We start from the raw sequence: 16,728 nt of genomic DNA, 5'->3' as shown, positions 1-16,728 counted from the left end.
GTTTACTGAACACATGGTTCACTTGCTTTTTCCCACTTAACTTCCGTCCCCCTCTCTCTGTTTCTCTATCAAGTGTCCCCTTCTGAGCAGTTGATGTTCAATTCAGTATCATATCCTTCTGTCAGTTCAGTCTAACAACATATTTTTATAGGCTATATATACCTCGTAAGCTGAACATTAAAGTGAGTTTCAATGCTTTTTGTAGACCAAACCATGAACACACACACATTGAGCAGAGACTTTAATTCAGGATTTTTTTTTAAAGAAAAAGAGGAAACCATTTCCACTATGTCTGGGATAGCGATGCCCATTTTCTGTCCAAGGGAGCCGCTCTGTGAAGTTTTATGCCTTCCCAGTGAGGGAAGTTTTATTTGGACAATCAGCGAGAGAAGTTTTATTAGGGTAGGTAATCAGTGTTAACTCCTGTAACTCACAGCTGGCCTCATGGTTCAGCCAAGGGATTCTCCATCATGTTTTTCTATTCCTGCAATCAGATGCATGGTCTCTTAGGAACCCTTCGCTCTTGAGCCCTCCTGTGGCTATTAAAGAAACCATTCCAACAAGTAGGTTTCCCCTTTCTTTAATTTTGAAACAAAGACTTTATTCAGTGGTTGGTGATATTTTGTCATGCATTCAGTCTTGTTCTGACATTAGAGTAGTTGACAACTTGGCTTTAATGCTTTTGGGAAGTACACATGTAATGTGGCGTGACATCTAAAACTGTTTTAAACAGCATTTTGCTAATGTTTGTATAACTCTGCATGCATTTTATGACTTGAAAATGGTGGTAAAAAAAACAATAGCAGCACAGAAAGTATTCTTTCCTTTAAAATTTGTATACATTGTAACCTGAAACCTGGCTGATTTGGATTTCTTTTCCTAAAACAGTTCTCCAAATCCTCTCTCTGCCTTTATTGAAAAGCTCAGCAGTGATCTATGAATGAATAAATCCAGTAGAGGGTGGCGCTGCACAATTCATCTCCACAATGGACAGAATCAAGAGTGCTGGGACAACTAGGTTATGTAAGTTTGCATTAGCACCCTAACATACTGCACTTACTATATTTTTGCAATATTAATTATGTATACAGTGCTCTATGCACATTTTCAGTATGCTTAGAACATACAGAACACTGCACTCAATACTGCATCCTAAAATGCAATGCGTTTGACCTTGATTTAGTTAAAGAACTAATTTTTTTTGTTTTTGTTTTTTTTATATTTAATCACACCAAAAAGTTACACGCTTTTACACGAAATTGGGGGGAAATGTAAATGAATAAATAAATGAGCAATATAACCATATTTAATTCCAAACTAATAAATGGTGATGATTTGCTGAACTAAACTTGCAACATAGTGAGTTGACATGTTTATTGCATCTCAGGAGTCTTGTGCATCTTTTCACCTTCACATTGTTAAGGGTTTGCCAAGTAGAACCAGAATGACTGGATGTCAGACGAACTTTCGCACATTTTTACCTGAGGTAGGGTCAAAGGGTTGGAAAATTAAGGTACAAAATGTGCATAATGCAATAGCTTGGAGGGGAATATTATCAGTAAACGATGACTTCAATTTCTTGCTGTTCTTCTGCCAACTGCACTCTTCAAAATGTTTCCTTTTATGTTCGGTGGAAGAAAGTAAGTCATATAGGTTTGGAACAAAATGAAGATGAGTAAATTACCACTTTTTTATTGAATTCTAAATGATGAGAAATTCATCAGCTGAAAGCTTTATTGTTGTGATTTTGGAATATTTTGACTATCTTCACACAATTCACTGTGATATCCAGTCCTGTCACAGAGACCCCTGATCCTGAGTTAAGAGTCTCCGACACATGCAAAGCCTTGATTTTAAGGACTCGTGTTTGTTGTCCTTTTTATTGCATTTATCAGGTAGAAAACATGATTGAGAATCTAATCTGATTCTGTTCCTTTCAGACATAAGTCACCTATTATCTTATCTCACTGTCTTTATCTTTATCAGCACATTCACAGCTGACATCAGATAGCTGTATGTTATATATATATACATTTCAGATATTAATACCGCAATATTTTTTCTGTAAAGCAGCCTTGAGGCAATGTACATTTTGTAAATGTAAAGTGCTGTACAAATAAAACTGTCCGGACTTGATTTCATAAAGATCCCATGTTTACTGTCGGACAGCATCACATACATTCAGTCTGTCTGTTTAGGTTTGTTCTGCAGTTGCTCCACATAATTGATGACACATGTTCACTCATCTAATTATATATGATCAAAGAGAATTCACGATTTATCATCTTTTCCTGAAGGCCTGTTACTTAACAAAACTCACAGGAAATGGCAGCATGCTGATTTCTCTGCTGTTGTTTCTTCATAAACATATCAAAATAACAGATAATAGAGGTATGTGTTTTGTGTGTAGCTGAATTTCAGGACCTTTTTTTTTTAACTCGTGATGCCATCTCTTTCTGTTTGTCTAATTGTCTTTATCTCTCTCACGTGCAGGACATGGACAGGTTTGCTTTTGCATTTGAACTCGTTTGACATAATACGAAACATAGCCCGTCTAATTTTCAGTTTTAGGAGGAGCACATTACTTACAACAATAAAGGCCTTCAAGACCAAAGTGAATGTCGCAGGTTTCACACATGACACTGCGGTGAAATTCTCCAGATACGTTCTCACATAACTGACTCTGTTCGACAAAGATCTAATTTATGTCTGAGAGAAAAGCAAGAGCATGAACAATCCCTGACATCAAGAACCACGACCAAAGTCAACGGCCCCATCAGTGTTGACAAAGTGAGAAAACTCAGTGTTCTAAATTTACAACTGGAGAAATTTTGCAATGTTTGCATGTCAAAGCTGCTGTTTTCCATACAATTAAAGCAGAGGACCAGTGCAATTCAGCATCAACAATGTCAAACCCGGCGTGATACATCTTCATTGAATGGCGGTAAAACTCAACATCCACTTTGATTGAATACAACGCAGTTGCTTGGATGAAACCAAGTCATGATTTTGGAACAATATTCATTTTAAGGCAAAGTAATTCTTTAATAGCCAGAGAATGGGCCCTTTAAATAACCACTGGGATATTTGTCTTTGAGTGTTTTCATTACAGCAATCCCTTAGTATACAATGACTTGCAAAAAGCATGAAGCGTTGTGAAATCTTAATCGAAGAAAACAGTCTGTTCATGAGGGAGGGACATACAGGACACTCACTTTTATTCTCAATACGACAGTAAACGCCACCGTCATCGCACCACCCCCTGTACATGCCAATCATCACAGTTCCTTCATGTCATGTATCTATTATGTGTTGACTGACCTGTACAGGGCCATGGCCTAAATATTTGGTAAAATAACGTAAGAACCCTCTATACATGACAATATGTCTGAGACTTTTATCTGACTTCCTCATTTGGAATTCAACAACACTTTAATGACGCCTGTATTCTTGCGATTGGGTGAGTTTCATAATGGGTTTGTTGCGACATGTTAAAACTGTAAATTCCAGCAAGTTTCTGTTATTGACAAAGTCTTACAGTGATGGAAAGTGATGTTTTATGGTGGACACAAAAGAATGCCATCTCAATAAAACTTATCATGGCTTATCACCCATTTCCTGTCTTATTACTGTCTCTTTTCATCACGCGATTGATAAGAGAGAGTTTACATAAAGACAGACTGATGGCATGTTCTATGAAGGGAAGGTTGGCGCAGTGTCCACATTCTGATATAAGGTGACAGTCGAGACGACTCGGTGATGATTTTTTCATAACACTGATGAAGCACAATGAGCTCATGTTGAAAACCTGACTGGCTTTACTATAAAGAGTTGATAGTGGCTTGATGTCTGCTTGTTCATTCCCACCCTTCTTATTACATCCCTTTTATAATGTCCAAAATTTCCTCATATGTTTCTCAATGTTCGTCTTCTTTGAAAGGTGTTGAAAGTCTTTTACACTCCGAATATTCTGTATTAAATTAGTAAAAAGAAGCAGTTCAAGATTGACTTTTGGACCCGTCTGTATATTTACTAAAGCTCTGTGTTTGCTGCGCAAGAAGTTTAATGAAAGGCTGTGAGAGAAAAACCGAGCTAAAGTCTACGTTTGCTTTGGTCCGAGTCCAAGTATGTTTGGCAGTGAATTTCTACAGTCACATTGACCCACTCATTTATTACGTAACATTATAACCCAACGTCAACGTTTCTCAGTCCTACTAGAAGATTCTTTCTGGGTCGGCCTTTTTCACGCAGATCACACAAAGACACCTCAATGCTTGTCAGTTCAGAAGACAACAAATTAAGAGTCTTGGCCCATTTGGTACTGCACTGTTTTAGTTCCTAGCTTTGACTACACTTGATTCTGCCGTTAAGAGCCGCTCTTTATTATAAGCATTTCGAAGCAGGACAAACGTTTCTGCAGATTCTCAGAGTCAGTTTGTAGATAATAATCAGACTGGGGAAAACCGAAGCCTGGAAAATTCTAGATCTGCTAGATTTTGCTCGTGACTTGTCTCAGCTGAGCTCGTGGTCTTCTTAATCAATAAATAATAAGGACTAAATAAAAGGACTTATGCGTGCATTAGCCAAACCGCATATTCTTGTCTACTCAGGTTCAAAGACATCAAGCTAAACCCGTTAAAACTCACAGGCATTTCACACGTTTCGCACACACTCTCAATCAGTATATGGGGTCACTATATATGATGACGACACGCATGCTCGCAATTCTTGCGCTGACTGGGACATTTGACTTGCACGCACACCCTTGATCTGAAGCGAATATACTTTGCAATTATCAGGCATCGACAACAGTATTACCAGATGTTTATGCATGCAGTTTGTTGCGTAAAGATTCGTGCGTTCATTCAAGACCCATGCTAATTATAAGCAGCTCCTTCGATCTAAAAGTAAAACCCCTCAGTTGAAAGGAAGCTGATTTATTTTCAAGTGCTCAAGTGCTCGGGCAGTGTTTAGATGGAGGATTTCAGGTACGGTTTAATTGATTCAAATCATAAAGATGAGAAATTCTAAGGACGTCCCGACCTTGTTCTGCAGGACTTGTTGCATAATGAACATGGCAGCAGGACAGCTTTGGGAACATTTGTATTGATTCCTACAAGGCTGTAACCTCTGAGGAAAAGGCTAAATTGTTTTGTGGCATCATGAGCCGAACGGTCAAGCCATTGGTCAGGATACAGGCGTGTCAGCTTGTTCAAAGAAAAACCATGTCGTCAATACAGGTTGAGCTCAGCACAGCCATTTCTCTTCTTCAACTATGATTTTTGGGTTGATTATAAACAGTCACAACAGTGACTGAGGCAAAAACAAGGCCCCCTATCATTATAGGTGAGGCTGTAAATACTATGCTTATCTGTTAGTCATTTACCTTGAACTACTCGGCGGATCACAACAACAGGATATATGACACAAAAAGCAGAAGCAGTTTCAGAGAATTATGATGTTATGAATTGCGATGATGATTGAGTAATTTAATGGGCTGATGTAGGAACTGTGCTGAGTACGAAAGGACTGATTTTTTTTTTTGTTGGACTAATTAAACTTTCTTAGGCATTTCTGCAATGTTGACTCATGCAGGAACAGCCAGAGCAAAGCGGGACAAAATATGTTCTTGTATGTGTTCAAAACTCAACAAAATAGGTTTTACATACTTAATGTTTTTAAACACACGCCCTAAAATTCAATAATTCTAGCATTACGCATCATACGCCTTCGTTTGTTGATACAAAGCCAAAGAAGAAAAGGTAGCTGAGGCTATCTGTGGTAAAGTTCGTGATTTCTTTATCTGAATCGTTGTGGATGAGTTTGAACAAACCAAACACACATGGACCCGCATCACAGTGTTTATATTTGGATGACTCTTAGTCACATGCAGGAGTGCTGTTCAACCATCCATAAATCTAATTGAGGAAAACCAATTTCCAGGTTATCAGGTGTTAAGTCTTGACAGCTGTTGCTTAAGTTTTAGTGAGATTTTACTGATAACAGAGCCGGGCCCACGTTGGCCCTCCCTAGCCTGCGGGGCCAGTTGCGTCAGGAGGTGTGTTCCGCTCTTCGTGTGCGTCAGAACGCGGGGAGGAGCGCCGGAAGCGGAGGTTCTATAAGAACACCCGCTACATGAGCAACGCTTCAGGAATTTTTAAAGCGCTTTTATTCACTCACTCTCGCGTCTCGTGCTACGTGTTATAGTTTTATTTGTGTCTCTTTGATTTGTTTCATTGGTAGGTCGTCGCGTAAGTTACGTTCGTGTCTACCATCTGTTGCTTTAAAGTAACGTTGATATTTCCATTGCGTATTCGTGAAGGATCTGACCAGCGATTTTAATCATGTTTCCTGAGAGCAGCACTGGGTAAACGATTGTTATTTTTCATATCTAACTTTCTAATTCTACTCGCTTTATTGAAAGCGTATATGGTTGAGTTTCGATGGTGAATGTAGTTTACTCGATCAGTGGCATAGTACAGCGAGTTGGTTGGTTGCTTGCTTATAATAATTCATCCATTTGTTCTTTCATTAACAGTGTGAAACTTAATTGAACCGAATCGTAGAAGTGACAAGCACGTGGTGATGCGGGGCGCGGGTGTCTTGATCAGCTGCCAGCCAACGCAACTGTTATCTATTTAAGCGAATGTTGCGGAGTTAAGAAGAACGCTTTGAAGTACATATTCATTGGAATAAAGCTTTTTTGACTTTGAACGGATTGTATTGAAATTCTGTGAAAATGTGCAACAGTAAAGTTATAAATTACATACTGTACAACATGCACACAATAAAATCTGACACCCTACTCTCTAGATATGTTTAATCAGCCATTAATATTGGTCAACCAATAATACCTTTGGAGAAGTGCTTGAAGGATAAAAAAAAAAAAAAACTTTTTGGACATTAGCTAGTTATATTGATTGTATTGAAATGTATTTGCTGCAATTGAATTATAAATCGAAACTGATTTTCAGATTAAACTCTATTACTGTTTCTGCAAAGGCCATAGTACTAATCATACAGATGCTCACAGGAAGTTTATTTTAGTAGTCAGCTGCTCAGATTACAGTAGTGATGTGTCAAAGTGGCTCATGTTTCAGATTTGCCAGGATATTTTTATTTGGTATCTGCAGGCTTCAGACATAGCCATTCAAATATGTTAAAATATTCAGCATCTTAGTTATATAGTTATATAATACATATGCAAATTGTATATTTGTCAGTTGTGAAAATAAGTGTGATATTAATGTGTGTGACATTCGAGTGTATCGGGGGATGTGACTTCTGGATGGGAAACGTGCTGTGAATTCAGTGCGCTGGAAACACATTTGGTTACAGTCATGTGTGTGGCCTCATAAACTCATTTTTTCCATTCTCTCTGTGCAGGTACAGCTATGAGGATTGCCAGGCCACAGCTGACTGGCTTCTGTCCCAGACTGCAGTGCGTCCTCTGGTGGGCATCGTGTGCGGTTCGGGTTTGGGTGGACTGGCTGACGCATTGAAAAACCAGGTGGCTTTCAACTACAGGGACATCCCCAACTTCCCCCAAAGTACAGGTGAGGTTTTCTGTATAATGTGAGATATTGTGTACTTTATCTTCTAAGATCCTTGCATTTACTTCTTTTATTTTTGCTGAACCTGTGTGTTTCCTTCTCTTCTGCAGTGCACGGTCACGCAGGCCGGCTGGTGTTTGGCACTTTGAAGGGTAGACCATGTGTCTGCATGCAGGGACGGTTTCATCTCTATGAGGGTTATCCCATCCAAAAGGTACAAACACCCTATAATACACACACTCTGGCACGTCAGAGTCCAAAACATGTAAACAATACGGCTCTTTGTCAGTCTGACAGCTAGATTGAGAGGTAGTTGTGGCTGTATTGTTGGATTCGAGATCCAAATGGTCTTGGGTGCTGATCCAGGCTTGAGGGTTTAAGAACTTGTATGTATTTAAATATCACTGAAATTGCAAGTTGCACCAACTTGAAGGGATCTGACCTAAAGATCCTTCTTAAAAAAAGAACTAACTAACTAACACATGGCCTTACTGAAAACCGAGTTAGTTTTAACTGGTTGTGTTGTGTGTGTGATTGAAGCGTAAACTCTCTGACCCTATGGTATGCAAAGACCAGAACACTTATAGCATTCACACAGGTTATTTTGCACTAAAATTTAAAATTACTGCTAATATCAGCAAGGTGCCACAAGATGTCCTTGTGTATAAAGACCAACAATTAAAAAACGGCACTAATGGAACACAACTGGTGTAATATGCACCTGATGCGAGATTCAGAGCATCTCAAACTACGATTGTTCTTCCGTTTTAGATTACGATGCCTATGCGGATATTCAAACTGCTGGGTGTGGAGACTGTGATTCTCACCAACGCCGCTGGCGGTCTGAACCAGGACTATAAAGTAGGCGACATCATGATCATCAAAGATCATCTCAACATGCCTGGATTTGCTGGAAACAACCCTCTGGCTGGACCCAATGACGAAAGGCATGTTTATATGTGCTTATTTAGTTCCTTTTCATCACTATACTCATGACATGCAGCTGTTTTGACAGGCAGAAATTCCACACGTGCTTCTGTAAATATTGTTCATTATGTAACGTTACATAACATTACCTTTTTAGGTTTGGCGTTCGTTTCCCCTGCATGTCGGACGCATACGATCGAGAGCTTCAGCAGATGGCGCTCGACGTGGGTTCGGAGCTCGGTTACAGCGACTTCCTGCGAGAGGGCGTGTACTGCGTTCTAGGAGGACCGTCGTTCGAGACAATCGCGGAGTGTCGCATGCTGCACAAGCTGGGAGCTGATGCTGTCGGTAAGAGTCTCGTCTGCTGTAAAGCATCTTTTAACCAATCAGAACATGCTATTGTAGCTTTATGATATGATATTAGAGGGTATTATGCAGTTCTCTGAGCATTCGAACTTACAATATTTAGTTTTTCTGTAGGTCATGGGTTCGATTCCCATTTTTAGTGCAGTAGTAGTGGTGTAAACGTACCTTAAAGGTGGGGTAAGCGATTTTTCAAAAACGCTTTAGAAAACTGAGTCGGGCCGAATAGTAAAACAAACTTGTAGCCAATCAGCAGTAAGGGGCGTGTCTACTCATGATGTGGAGGAGAGAGGGTTCAGTGCACAGGACGGACATTAGCCGAGCAGAGCGATAGAAAGATCGAGATGGCAGATAAAAAACAAAAGAGGAAAACGTCTGCGGAACAAAGGAAGGCTTAAGGCAATAATGGCGCTTTTCCACTGCATGGTACGGTTCACTTTTGGGGGGTTTTCCACTGGGTACGGTACCTGGTACTTTTTTTTTAGTACCACCTCGGTTGAGGTTCCAAGCGAACCGTACCATTACCAAAACGTGACGTGTAAACTCTGCTGATCATGGATTGGCCGGAGAGAATCGTCACTACCTGCGTCACTGATTTTAATTTTTTTTTTTTTTTTTTTTTATATGCAAATGAGCAGTGGTTTAGTGACCAGCGAGTTATTGTGCTGTACGATGAAATCTATATAACATTGAAATTAAAATTAGTTTATATACAGACTTGTCTATGTGAACTAGTTTAATAACCAGACCTAATGTGTTTTAGGCATGAGTACGGTTCACGAGGTGATCGTGGCACGGCACTGTGGGATGCGCGTCTTCGCTCTGTCTTTGATCACTAATAAGGCGGTGATGAACTACGACAGCGAGGAAAAGGCCAATCATGAGGAAGTTCTGCAGACGGGCAAACAGAGGGCGGAGCAGCTGGAGAGGCTGGTGTCCACCATAGTCACCCGGCTAGAGCACAACAACAATTTCGCTTAAGACTGTTCTCAGATCAGATCTTAATCAGATCAGTCACAGACTAAAGAACGCAGACTTATACAGGTCAATTCCATTTAGCTCCCACTTATTTATGTTTGTTGAGTCTTATTTTACAATGCGAAATGGTTATAAAGCCTTTTGGTCTGTGATATTTTGCTCTTATGTATAAACCCCGTAAACGGGAGAGTGCTTATTTTTATTAAAGAAAAACGACAAATAATTGTTACATTCCTCTTAATGCTAAAACTAATGTTTCTTATTTCTAAGTTAACGTTTACCATTTGTTACGATGTCTTAATTTAAAAGGTGAATTCTCTGTAAAACTTTAATTGCTTTGTAGTATTTGTCAGTAGATGTACAGTAAAGGTCCGTCTTGTGTGTTTTATAACATTTATTAGTAAAATTTGTTATTTATTACACCTGTCTCCCTCTCGTCTATGGTGGAAAAGTGAGTTTTGTGTACAATTTTAATATTACACATTCATGGGTGAGCTGTCTGTCTAAAAACTGTTTAAATGCTTGTAGTATTTCTATAGAGCCCCTAAAGAGAGCAGCTGGAGTCGATGCAGACGTTTCTCTGGGGAATGCGATACTTTTGTGATAGAACGTAAAGATTTTGCAAGCGAATGCAAACACGCTCGTCAATTTTAAAACACATATTTCTATTTTTAATAGCCATATATTTCAGCCCAAACTCCAAAAATAAATATTTTTTCATTTTTTTTTTTTTTTATTGTATTTTTCATTATTTGGAATTTTTTTGCATTATTATTTTGCGTGACATTACTTTTCATGCCAGTATTTTACATTTATAAATAGTATTTGTACTCATTTATTGCAGTTTTTTTTTTTAAACCTTTTACTTGAGTATTAATGTGCAAATCTTGCACAGTGCACATCATTTTTCTTTTCTTTTTTTATGCGAACTATAATTGTTTTATTTCAGTGTGAAATATGACCCAGGCATTACTTCTACTCAGATTAGGTTTATTCAAGAAAGGCACAAATGGAATGACCGGTTAGTTAGTTCTCTTCCACATTAGTGTTTGTTGAACTTTTCATCCCGGATTGGTAAACCTTCGAGTGGTAGTTAAGATGGCTGCTTTGAGAAAAAGACTTGTCGCAGTTTCCGCAGCGGTGCGGCTTCTCTCCCGTGTGAACCCGTTTGTGTTTGGCTAGCGAGCTGGCCTGAGTAAACTGCTTATTGCAGACGTTACAAGCGTAACTCTTCCGTCCCGTATGAGTGAGCTTGTGCGCCTTCAGAGATCCTTTGAGGGCGAAAGTCTTCCCGCATACGTCGCAACTAAACGGTTTGTCTCCAGAATGCGACGTTAGATGAGTCTTGAGATGCGTTCGTCGCTGAAAGCCCTTCCCGCAAAGCTCGCAGCAGAAAGCTTTGACTCCAGTGTGGAGCTGCTTGTGTGATTTGAAGGTGTTGGCGTGTACGAAGGTTTTTCCGCAGTCCTCGCATCTGAAGGGCTGTTCGCCCCGTGTGAAACCTTTCGTGCGCCTTGAGGTTGCTCTTTTGGGCGAATCTCTTCCCGCAGTGTTCCCCACAAGTATGGTTTTTCTCCAGTGTGAACTCGCTGGTGGTAGTCCAAGTAAGACTTGGTGAGGAACCTGGAACCGCATTGCAAGCAGACAAAGTTCTTCTCGCCAGCATGCGTTCACTCATGAGCTCTGAGGACGCTTATCAAGGCGAAGCTCTTCCCACATGTGGCGCAGGAGAACGGTCTCTGGTCACCGTGACTCATCATGTGATTCCTCAAGTGGTTGGGCAAGCGAAACACCTTGTCGCAGAGCGTGCATTTGTGAGGCTTTTCCACCTTGTGGACTCCGCGGTGGATTTGGAGGAGGCGTCTGGAGCCAAAACGCTCTCTGCACTCTTGGTAAGCGTGAGGCGTTTCTCCGCTGTGGAACTTCTGCTCGTGTCTTCTCAGGTTGTTGAGGTGGGTGAAGGTCTTTCCACAGGTTCTGCATGTCCTCTGCTCATCACTTGCATCCGGTGGCACTTCTTCTGTTGGGACATCCAGTGCTGCCTCGGTAATGCTGGGTGCATCCAAAGTGACTGAAATGTAATTTGATTCATTTGGTTCAGTGGTGCACTGCTCTTCTCTTTGATGGTCTACAGAGTCAGATTCTTCTGTACTGAGCTCTATTGATTCTGTAACACGAACAAGTCATGTTTTTAGATATGATTTTGTATATTTAGGCCTCACGCTAACATATACCATGTTAATCCAATCGCATCAATGTCAGGGAGTTTGTACCATCTATAGGTGGAGTTTTACACTCCATTTGTTCCTCTTCGTGGACAAATGCTTCTTCAAATCTAAACTCCGGCTCTTCCTAGATAAAGCCAGGACTATGTTAGTTTGATGTACAGCAAATTAAAGAGTTTGTATATTTAAAAACACCAATAATTACAGCAGGATGTGGGTTACTTCAACAGTCTGAGGAAGATGTCCTCCAGATGTGGTGCGATTCAAACGTTCCTGGATTCCCGACACAACATCTGAGAGGAAATCTTGCTGGTCTCCTCCTACAACAATGCATTTTTCTTATTTAATCTATTAAGATATCAAGAATACGTGGTTTAATTATGAGAAGGACCACCTCCGACATGTTCCTCATCTTTGATATGAGGCTTAAGTTGTCTTCCCCTCCCAGCAGACTGCGGCTCTATGATATGGTTGACTTGATCTGGTTGTGTAAGAGCTTTTCTTGGTCCACTTGATGCTTTATGAAGGATTCTACAGATGTGTTCAGCTGTTGAGTTTGTTATTTTCCTTATAGCAGCTGTCAACAGAGACGTGCTGAAATGGCGTTTGGTCTCGTACTGTATCGCGTACCTTGTCAGTGTCGTGCGCTTTGCTTGGCCATTTGTTGTGATAAACAGGAAAGTGTGTCCAGCTGAATTCAATTTGAGTTTTGTTAAACGAATAAATAAAGAAGCTTAGTTTACCGCGGAAGCGGTCGTGGTAAGACCGAAGAGTGTAAAGACCATCGACTCTACCGTGCGAATATATATATATTGAATGTATTTATATATATGTACATGTATATGTATGTGTGTGTGTGGCTGTACATACACATATGTAGTTGTTTTTTGGTGTTTGGCTTACTGTTATGTTAGAATCATTATTATACTCCTTCCTTTTGTTCTTTTAATATTTTGAATTGTTTTTAGCTTTATTTTTTTTTGTTTTCATTTAAATGTTTAGTTTTGAAATGTTGTATGCATTTGTCTTTTTTATTTATTTTATTTTCTTAAATGTGTGTGTGTGTATATATAAATAGAGTTTTAGCTTTTAGTTTTAATTACTTTTTCTTATTTGTAAGTCGCTTTGGATAAAAGCGTCTGCTAAATGACTAAAAGTAAAGTAAAGTCAGATTCTTGTGAATCAAACAAGAAAACAACAGCATACAACAGGTTAACTTCAAGTTTCTACACATGTAATGTTGAGGATCAAAGCTCCCATGTTTATTAAGTAAATGACAAGGTTTGGGTATCCACAATTTTATTCTTTTTAACACGTGCATCATTAAAACTGTTTTATTTATTTTGAGGTCCACTGTAAATTATTAGTTATTAATTTTAAAAAGGAATACGTTTGTATACCCTATCAACTATCAACTATGGCGTATTTTGACAGTAGCTATGGTTACCACAGTCATTTTTAGTTAAAGTTAAATGGGTAACATCTTTACAAACGTTAAAATATCAATGACTATACATTTGAACAAACTTACCATTTTAATATCAGTTTCTGGATAAGGTCCACTTTTTTCTGATAGTTCAAACATTAACTGAGGTCGTTTGATATTAACCAGCTATCATCGGAAAAAAAGGGATTCATATAAAATAACACATAAAATATCTAAATCGAAGGACTCCCATATTAGTGTATTATCTTTTTACAGTAAAATAACCATTCAACTATTGTATATTTTGGAAGTAACGTTAACTATGGTTACCACGGTAATTTTTGGTGAAAGTAAAATGGTTAACATATTTACAAAAGTTAAAATGTTAATCATTATACTTTTGAACGAACTTACCATTTTAATATCAGTTTCTGGATTTCCATTTTGACGTTTCGACTGAAAAATATTGAATTGACAAATTTCTGTCACTATAGATGTGACTAAACTGACCATTATTGAGAGCACTTGTTTCTGGACCGATGCTTCACATGACATTCTTCAATACACACCTGTGAAAAAAATTAATAAATCACATAATAGGTGAATGTATAATTGATTTACTTGTTTTAATAAAGTTAAAGAGTTACTACCGTCATGATGGATTTCAAAATACAAAACCTCATGAAAATGTAAAGACCATTAAAAAATCAGCAGCGAGGGTTTACAATGTTTTATTTTTTGCAACAACTATAAACATAAACATTCATAAAAATATTTAATAAAATATAAATATGAAAAAAAGATGTTGGCACTAAAACAGCTCCTCGATCCTGTTCCCGGAGCCCCAAAACAACCACTTTTCTAACATATCTAACACACCTGTTTCAACTCATCAGCTCGTTAACTCATCAAGTGCTGGGTGAAATCCGAGAAACATCTAAATGCTAAAAACAGAAGTTTGGTTTATAAAAACAGTCTTTGTGTGGCATTATGGATTATATTTCTTCAGCTGATTCATAAAGCCCGGGTTTGGTTGAATGTAAGGCCTGGCGGTTTTCACAGCGCTGAAGGCTTCATCAAAGGACATCTTCTCCAGGGACATGAGGAACCCGATCACAACAGAAGCAGAGCGAGAAACACCGGCGTTACAGTGGACCAGCACCACTCCACCCTGAGGAGCACACCGGAAACAGGTTAAACACACACACACACACACACATCTCTGGAGATTTGTCTGTCTTCCACATACACACCTGCTGACTGGCTTCATTTATGAACTCGAAACACTCAGGGAAGTATGAGGTGATGTCTGTCTCTGGCAGATCTAACATGGTAACAGTCTTATACGTGAAGAGATCAGGGAACGCGTTCTCAACCCCATACGCCACATTCAGCACATGAGTCACCTAAACACAACAGCAAAGAAATGGAGATTACTTTTAATATCATATACATTAGCTTGCTTATTTTTATAAACGTTTATGAGAAAGTCAGATAAATTAAATGATATAAAAAATGGGAAAAAAAAAAAAATATTACCTTTAATTTCTTCAACGTGTCTATATCGTGAGCAGCATCCTGTGATGCTAAAAATCACACAATTAGTTCAATGTAACGAGTAGGGTTAAAACTCAGTGTGTCATGGTAACTTAATTTTCGATCAAAAATTTTAAATAATAATAATAATAGATTTTACAATAATAATAGATTTTTTTAAATAATATAATTTTTGATTAAACTGGAATTAGCCATAAATAAATAATCTGGAGAATTTAAGAAGTTTAAATTAAAATTTAGTTTGATTTTACTTTGAACAATAGCTGGAACCTATAGAATTCTGAATATTTTGGTTTATTTATTTATTTTTGGGGTGACCATGGAAACCTTTTTTTAAACATAATTATTATTTTAATTAAATTGTAATTAGTCTTATAAATCAATCAGTCAATCTGGTCTATTATTATTATTATTATTATTGGTGGTGGTGGTGACCATGGTGATTTTTTTATTTATTTATTTATTTTATTAAAGGTTGTTCTTCTTTGATATGCATCGTTACACAAAGCACCATGCAATGCCACATTTATTTAGACTCTGTTGGCACCTTTAAGTCCATAACTACAGTAATAATCATCATGGAATAATGATATTCCCAGCAGTGTAGCATGGTACCACCACAGTAGGGCTTGTGTCAGGTTTGCATAATAAACATTGCAATTACATACAAGGAATGCATTATAGACCTAACGCACAGAGTAGGAGGAATGGTGTAATGGTGCCCACTTGCAGGTCGAGGCTCGAGTCCTGCACGAACCCGCACGCGTCGCGACTCTCGCGCTCTGAATCGCGCGTCACGTGAAAATGATCGCCGCGGCGCGTCTCGACGAGTTTCTCGCCCGTCACGGTCGTCACTCTCGTGCTCCGCTTCCTCAAACGCGCCGCGGGAAATCCCTGGATCTCCTGCGCCAGAGAATTCATCTTTATTTACAGAGTTCTATTGATCGAACTGCGGCACTAAAGAGAAGGGCTGTAAAAACAAAGCGGGGGACCTTAAGTTTGGTACACCAGGTAATTTCAAAATAAAAGCTCCTCTTCAGGCATTAACACTCACCCATGCTGACCCTAATTTCACAAGTACAACTTTCTTTACTAATAAATTCTACATTACATTCATCATCATTACTAATAAATCTGAAATACGGAAAACAAACGGTATAAATACTTTCAGAAACGTTGCAATTTTATTTGTAGTTAATACCTGGGTGTTAGTAAATTAGTAAAAAGAGTAAAATAAAAGTTTATCTTATACACTTAGTGTATTTCTTTACATTTTTTCTTTGAATTTAAACAAAATCTTACTCTTATAGATCGTTTAGATCAGGGGTGCCCAAACTCGGTCCTGGAGGGCCGGTGTCCTGCAGAGTTTACCTCCAGCTTGCCTCAACACACCTGCTGGTAAGTTTCTAGTATGCCTAGTAAGAGCTTGATTAGCTGGTTCAGGTGTGTTTAATTGGGGTTGGAGCTAAACTCTGCAGGACACCGGCCCTCCAGGACTGAGTTTGGGCACCCCTGGTTTAGATTAAAATATAAGTGAAATTTTTTTTATGTGTTTTAGTTGCGGACTTTCAACGTTTCAACATTTTCATCATTTCCTTTTAGCCTTTTTACAATTAAATAGTTACCCAAGCAGTGCCAGCAAATTTTTCATTTCAAATATTCAATCTAATCTCTAAATGTATGAGGTTATGAAGCTGCA

The 16,728-nt window shown here is 38.7% G+C and overlaps 3 protein-coding genes across 3 annotated transcripts; 1 reads left to right on the top strand and 2 right to left on the bottom strand.

The window, feature by feature from the left end:
* Positions 1-6,141: 6,141 nt before the first annotated feature.
* On the top strand, positions 6,142-10,241 carry pnp5a (purine nucleoside phosphorylase 5a). The gene is made up of 6 exons (XM_016562644.1): positions 6,142-6,367; positions 7,387-7,556; positions 7,664-7,767; positions 8,325-8,500; positions 8,638-8,828; positions 9,607-10,241. The coding sequence occupies exons 1-6, from the start codon at positions 6,345-6,347 to the stop codon at positions 9,822-9,824; spliced, it is 882 nt and encodes a 293-aa protein (XP_016418130.1). The 5' UTR covers positions 6,142-6,344; the 3' UTR covers positions 9,825-10,241.
* A 414-nt stretch (positions 10,242-10,655) lies between these two features.
* Positions 10,656-12,691, bottom strand: LOC107747985 (zinc finger protein 679-like). The gene has a single exon (XM_016562638.1). It carries the CDS (start codon positions 11,454-11,456, stop codon positions 10,848-10,850), a length of 609 nt encoding a protein of 202 aa, XP_016418124.1. The 5' UTR covers positions 11,457-12,691; the 3' UTR covers positions 10,656-10,847.
* Positions 12,692-14,281: 1,590 nt separating this feature from the next.
* Positions 14,282-16,012, bottom strand: dusp19b (dual specificity phosphatase 19b). The gene is made up of 4 exons (XM_016562624.1): positions 15,725-16,012; positions 15,012-15,058; positions 14,726-14,878; positions 14,282-14,643 (listed from the first exon to the last, which is right to left on the bottom strand). The coding sequence occupies exons 1-4, from the start codon at positions 15,948-15,950 to the stop codon at positions 14,461-14,463; spliced, it is 609 nt and encodes a 202-aa protein (XP_016418110.1). The 5' UTR covers positions 15,951-16,012; the 3' UTR covers positions 14,282-14,460.
* Positions 16,013-16,728: the final 716 nt, after the last annotated feature.

The sequence above is a fragment of the Sinocyclocheilus rhinocerous genome, unplaced genomic scaffold, assembly GCF_001515625.1.
Source record: "Sinocyclocheilus rhinocerous isolate Xijiao unplaced genomic scaffold, SAMN03320098_v1.1 scaffold1183, whole genome shotgun sequence".
Lineage (NCBI taxonomy): Eukaryota > Metazoa > Chordata > Actinopteri > Cypriniformes > Cyprinidae > Sinocyclocheilus > Sinocyclocheilus rhinocerous.
This window is presented reverse-complemented; position numbering and strand designations above follow the sequence as displayed.

What these genes read in the sequence shown, in the direction of transcription:
- pnp5a (XM_016562644.1), top strand. Translation starts at nt 6,345, where the DNA reads ATGTTTCCTGAGAGCAGCACTGG. An exon ending in CAACTTCCCCCAAAGTACAG is followed by an intron (nt 7,557 to 7,663) that starts GTGAGGTTTTCT and finishes TCTCTTCTGCAG; the next exon opens with TGCACGGTCACGCAGGCCGG. An exon ending in GCTGGACCCAATGACGAAAG is followed by an intron (nt 8,501 to 8,637) that starts GCATGTTTATAT and finishes TTACCTTTTTAG; the next exon opens with GTTTGGCGTTCGTTTCCCCT.
- dusp19b (XM_016562624.1), bottom strand. Translation starts at nt 15,950, where the DNA reads ATGAATTCTCTGGCGCAGGAGATCCAGGGATTTCCCGCGGCGCGTTTG. An exon ending in ACACGTTGAAGAAATTAAAG is followed by an intron (nt 14,879 to 15,011) that starts GTAATATTTTTT and finishes TGTTGTGTTTAG; the next exon opens with GTGACTCATGTGCTGAATGT. An exon ending in TAAATGAAGCCAGTCAGCAG is followed by an intron (nt 14,644 to 14,725) that starts GTGTGTATGTGG and finishes TGTGCTCCTCAG; the next exon opens with GGTGGAGTGGTGCTGGTCCA.
- LOC107747985 (XM_016562638.1), bottom strand. Translation starts at nt 11,456, where the DNA reads ATGCGGTTCCAGGTTCCTCACCAAGTCTTACTTGGACTACCACCAGCG.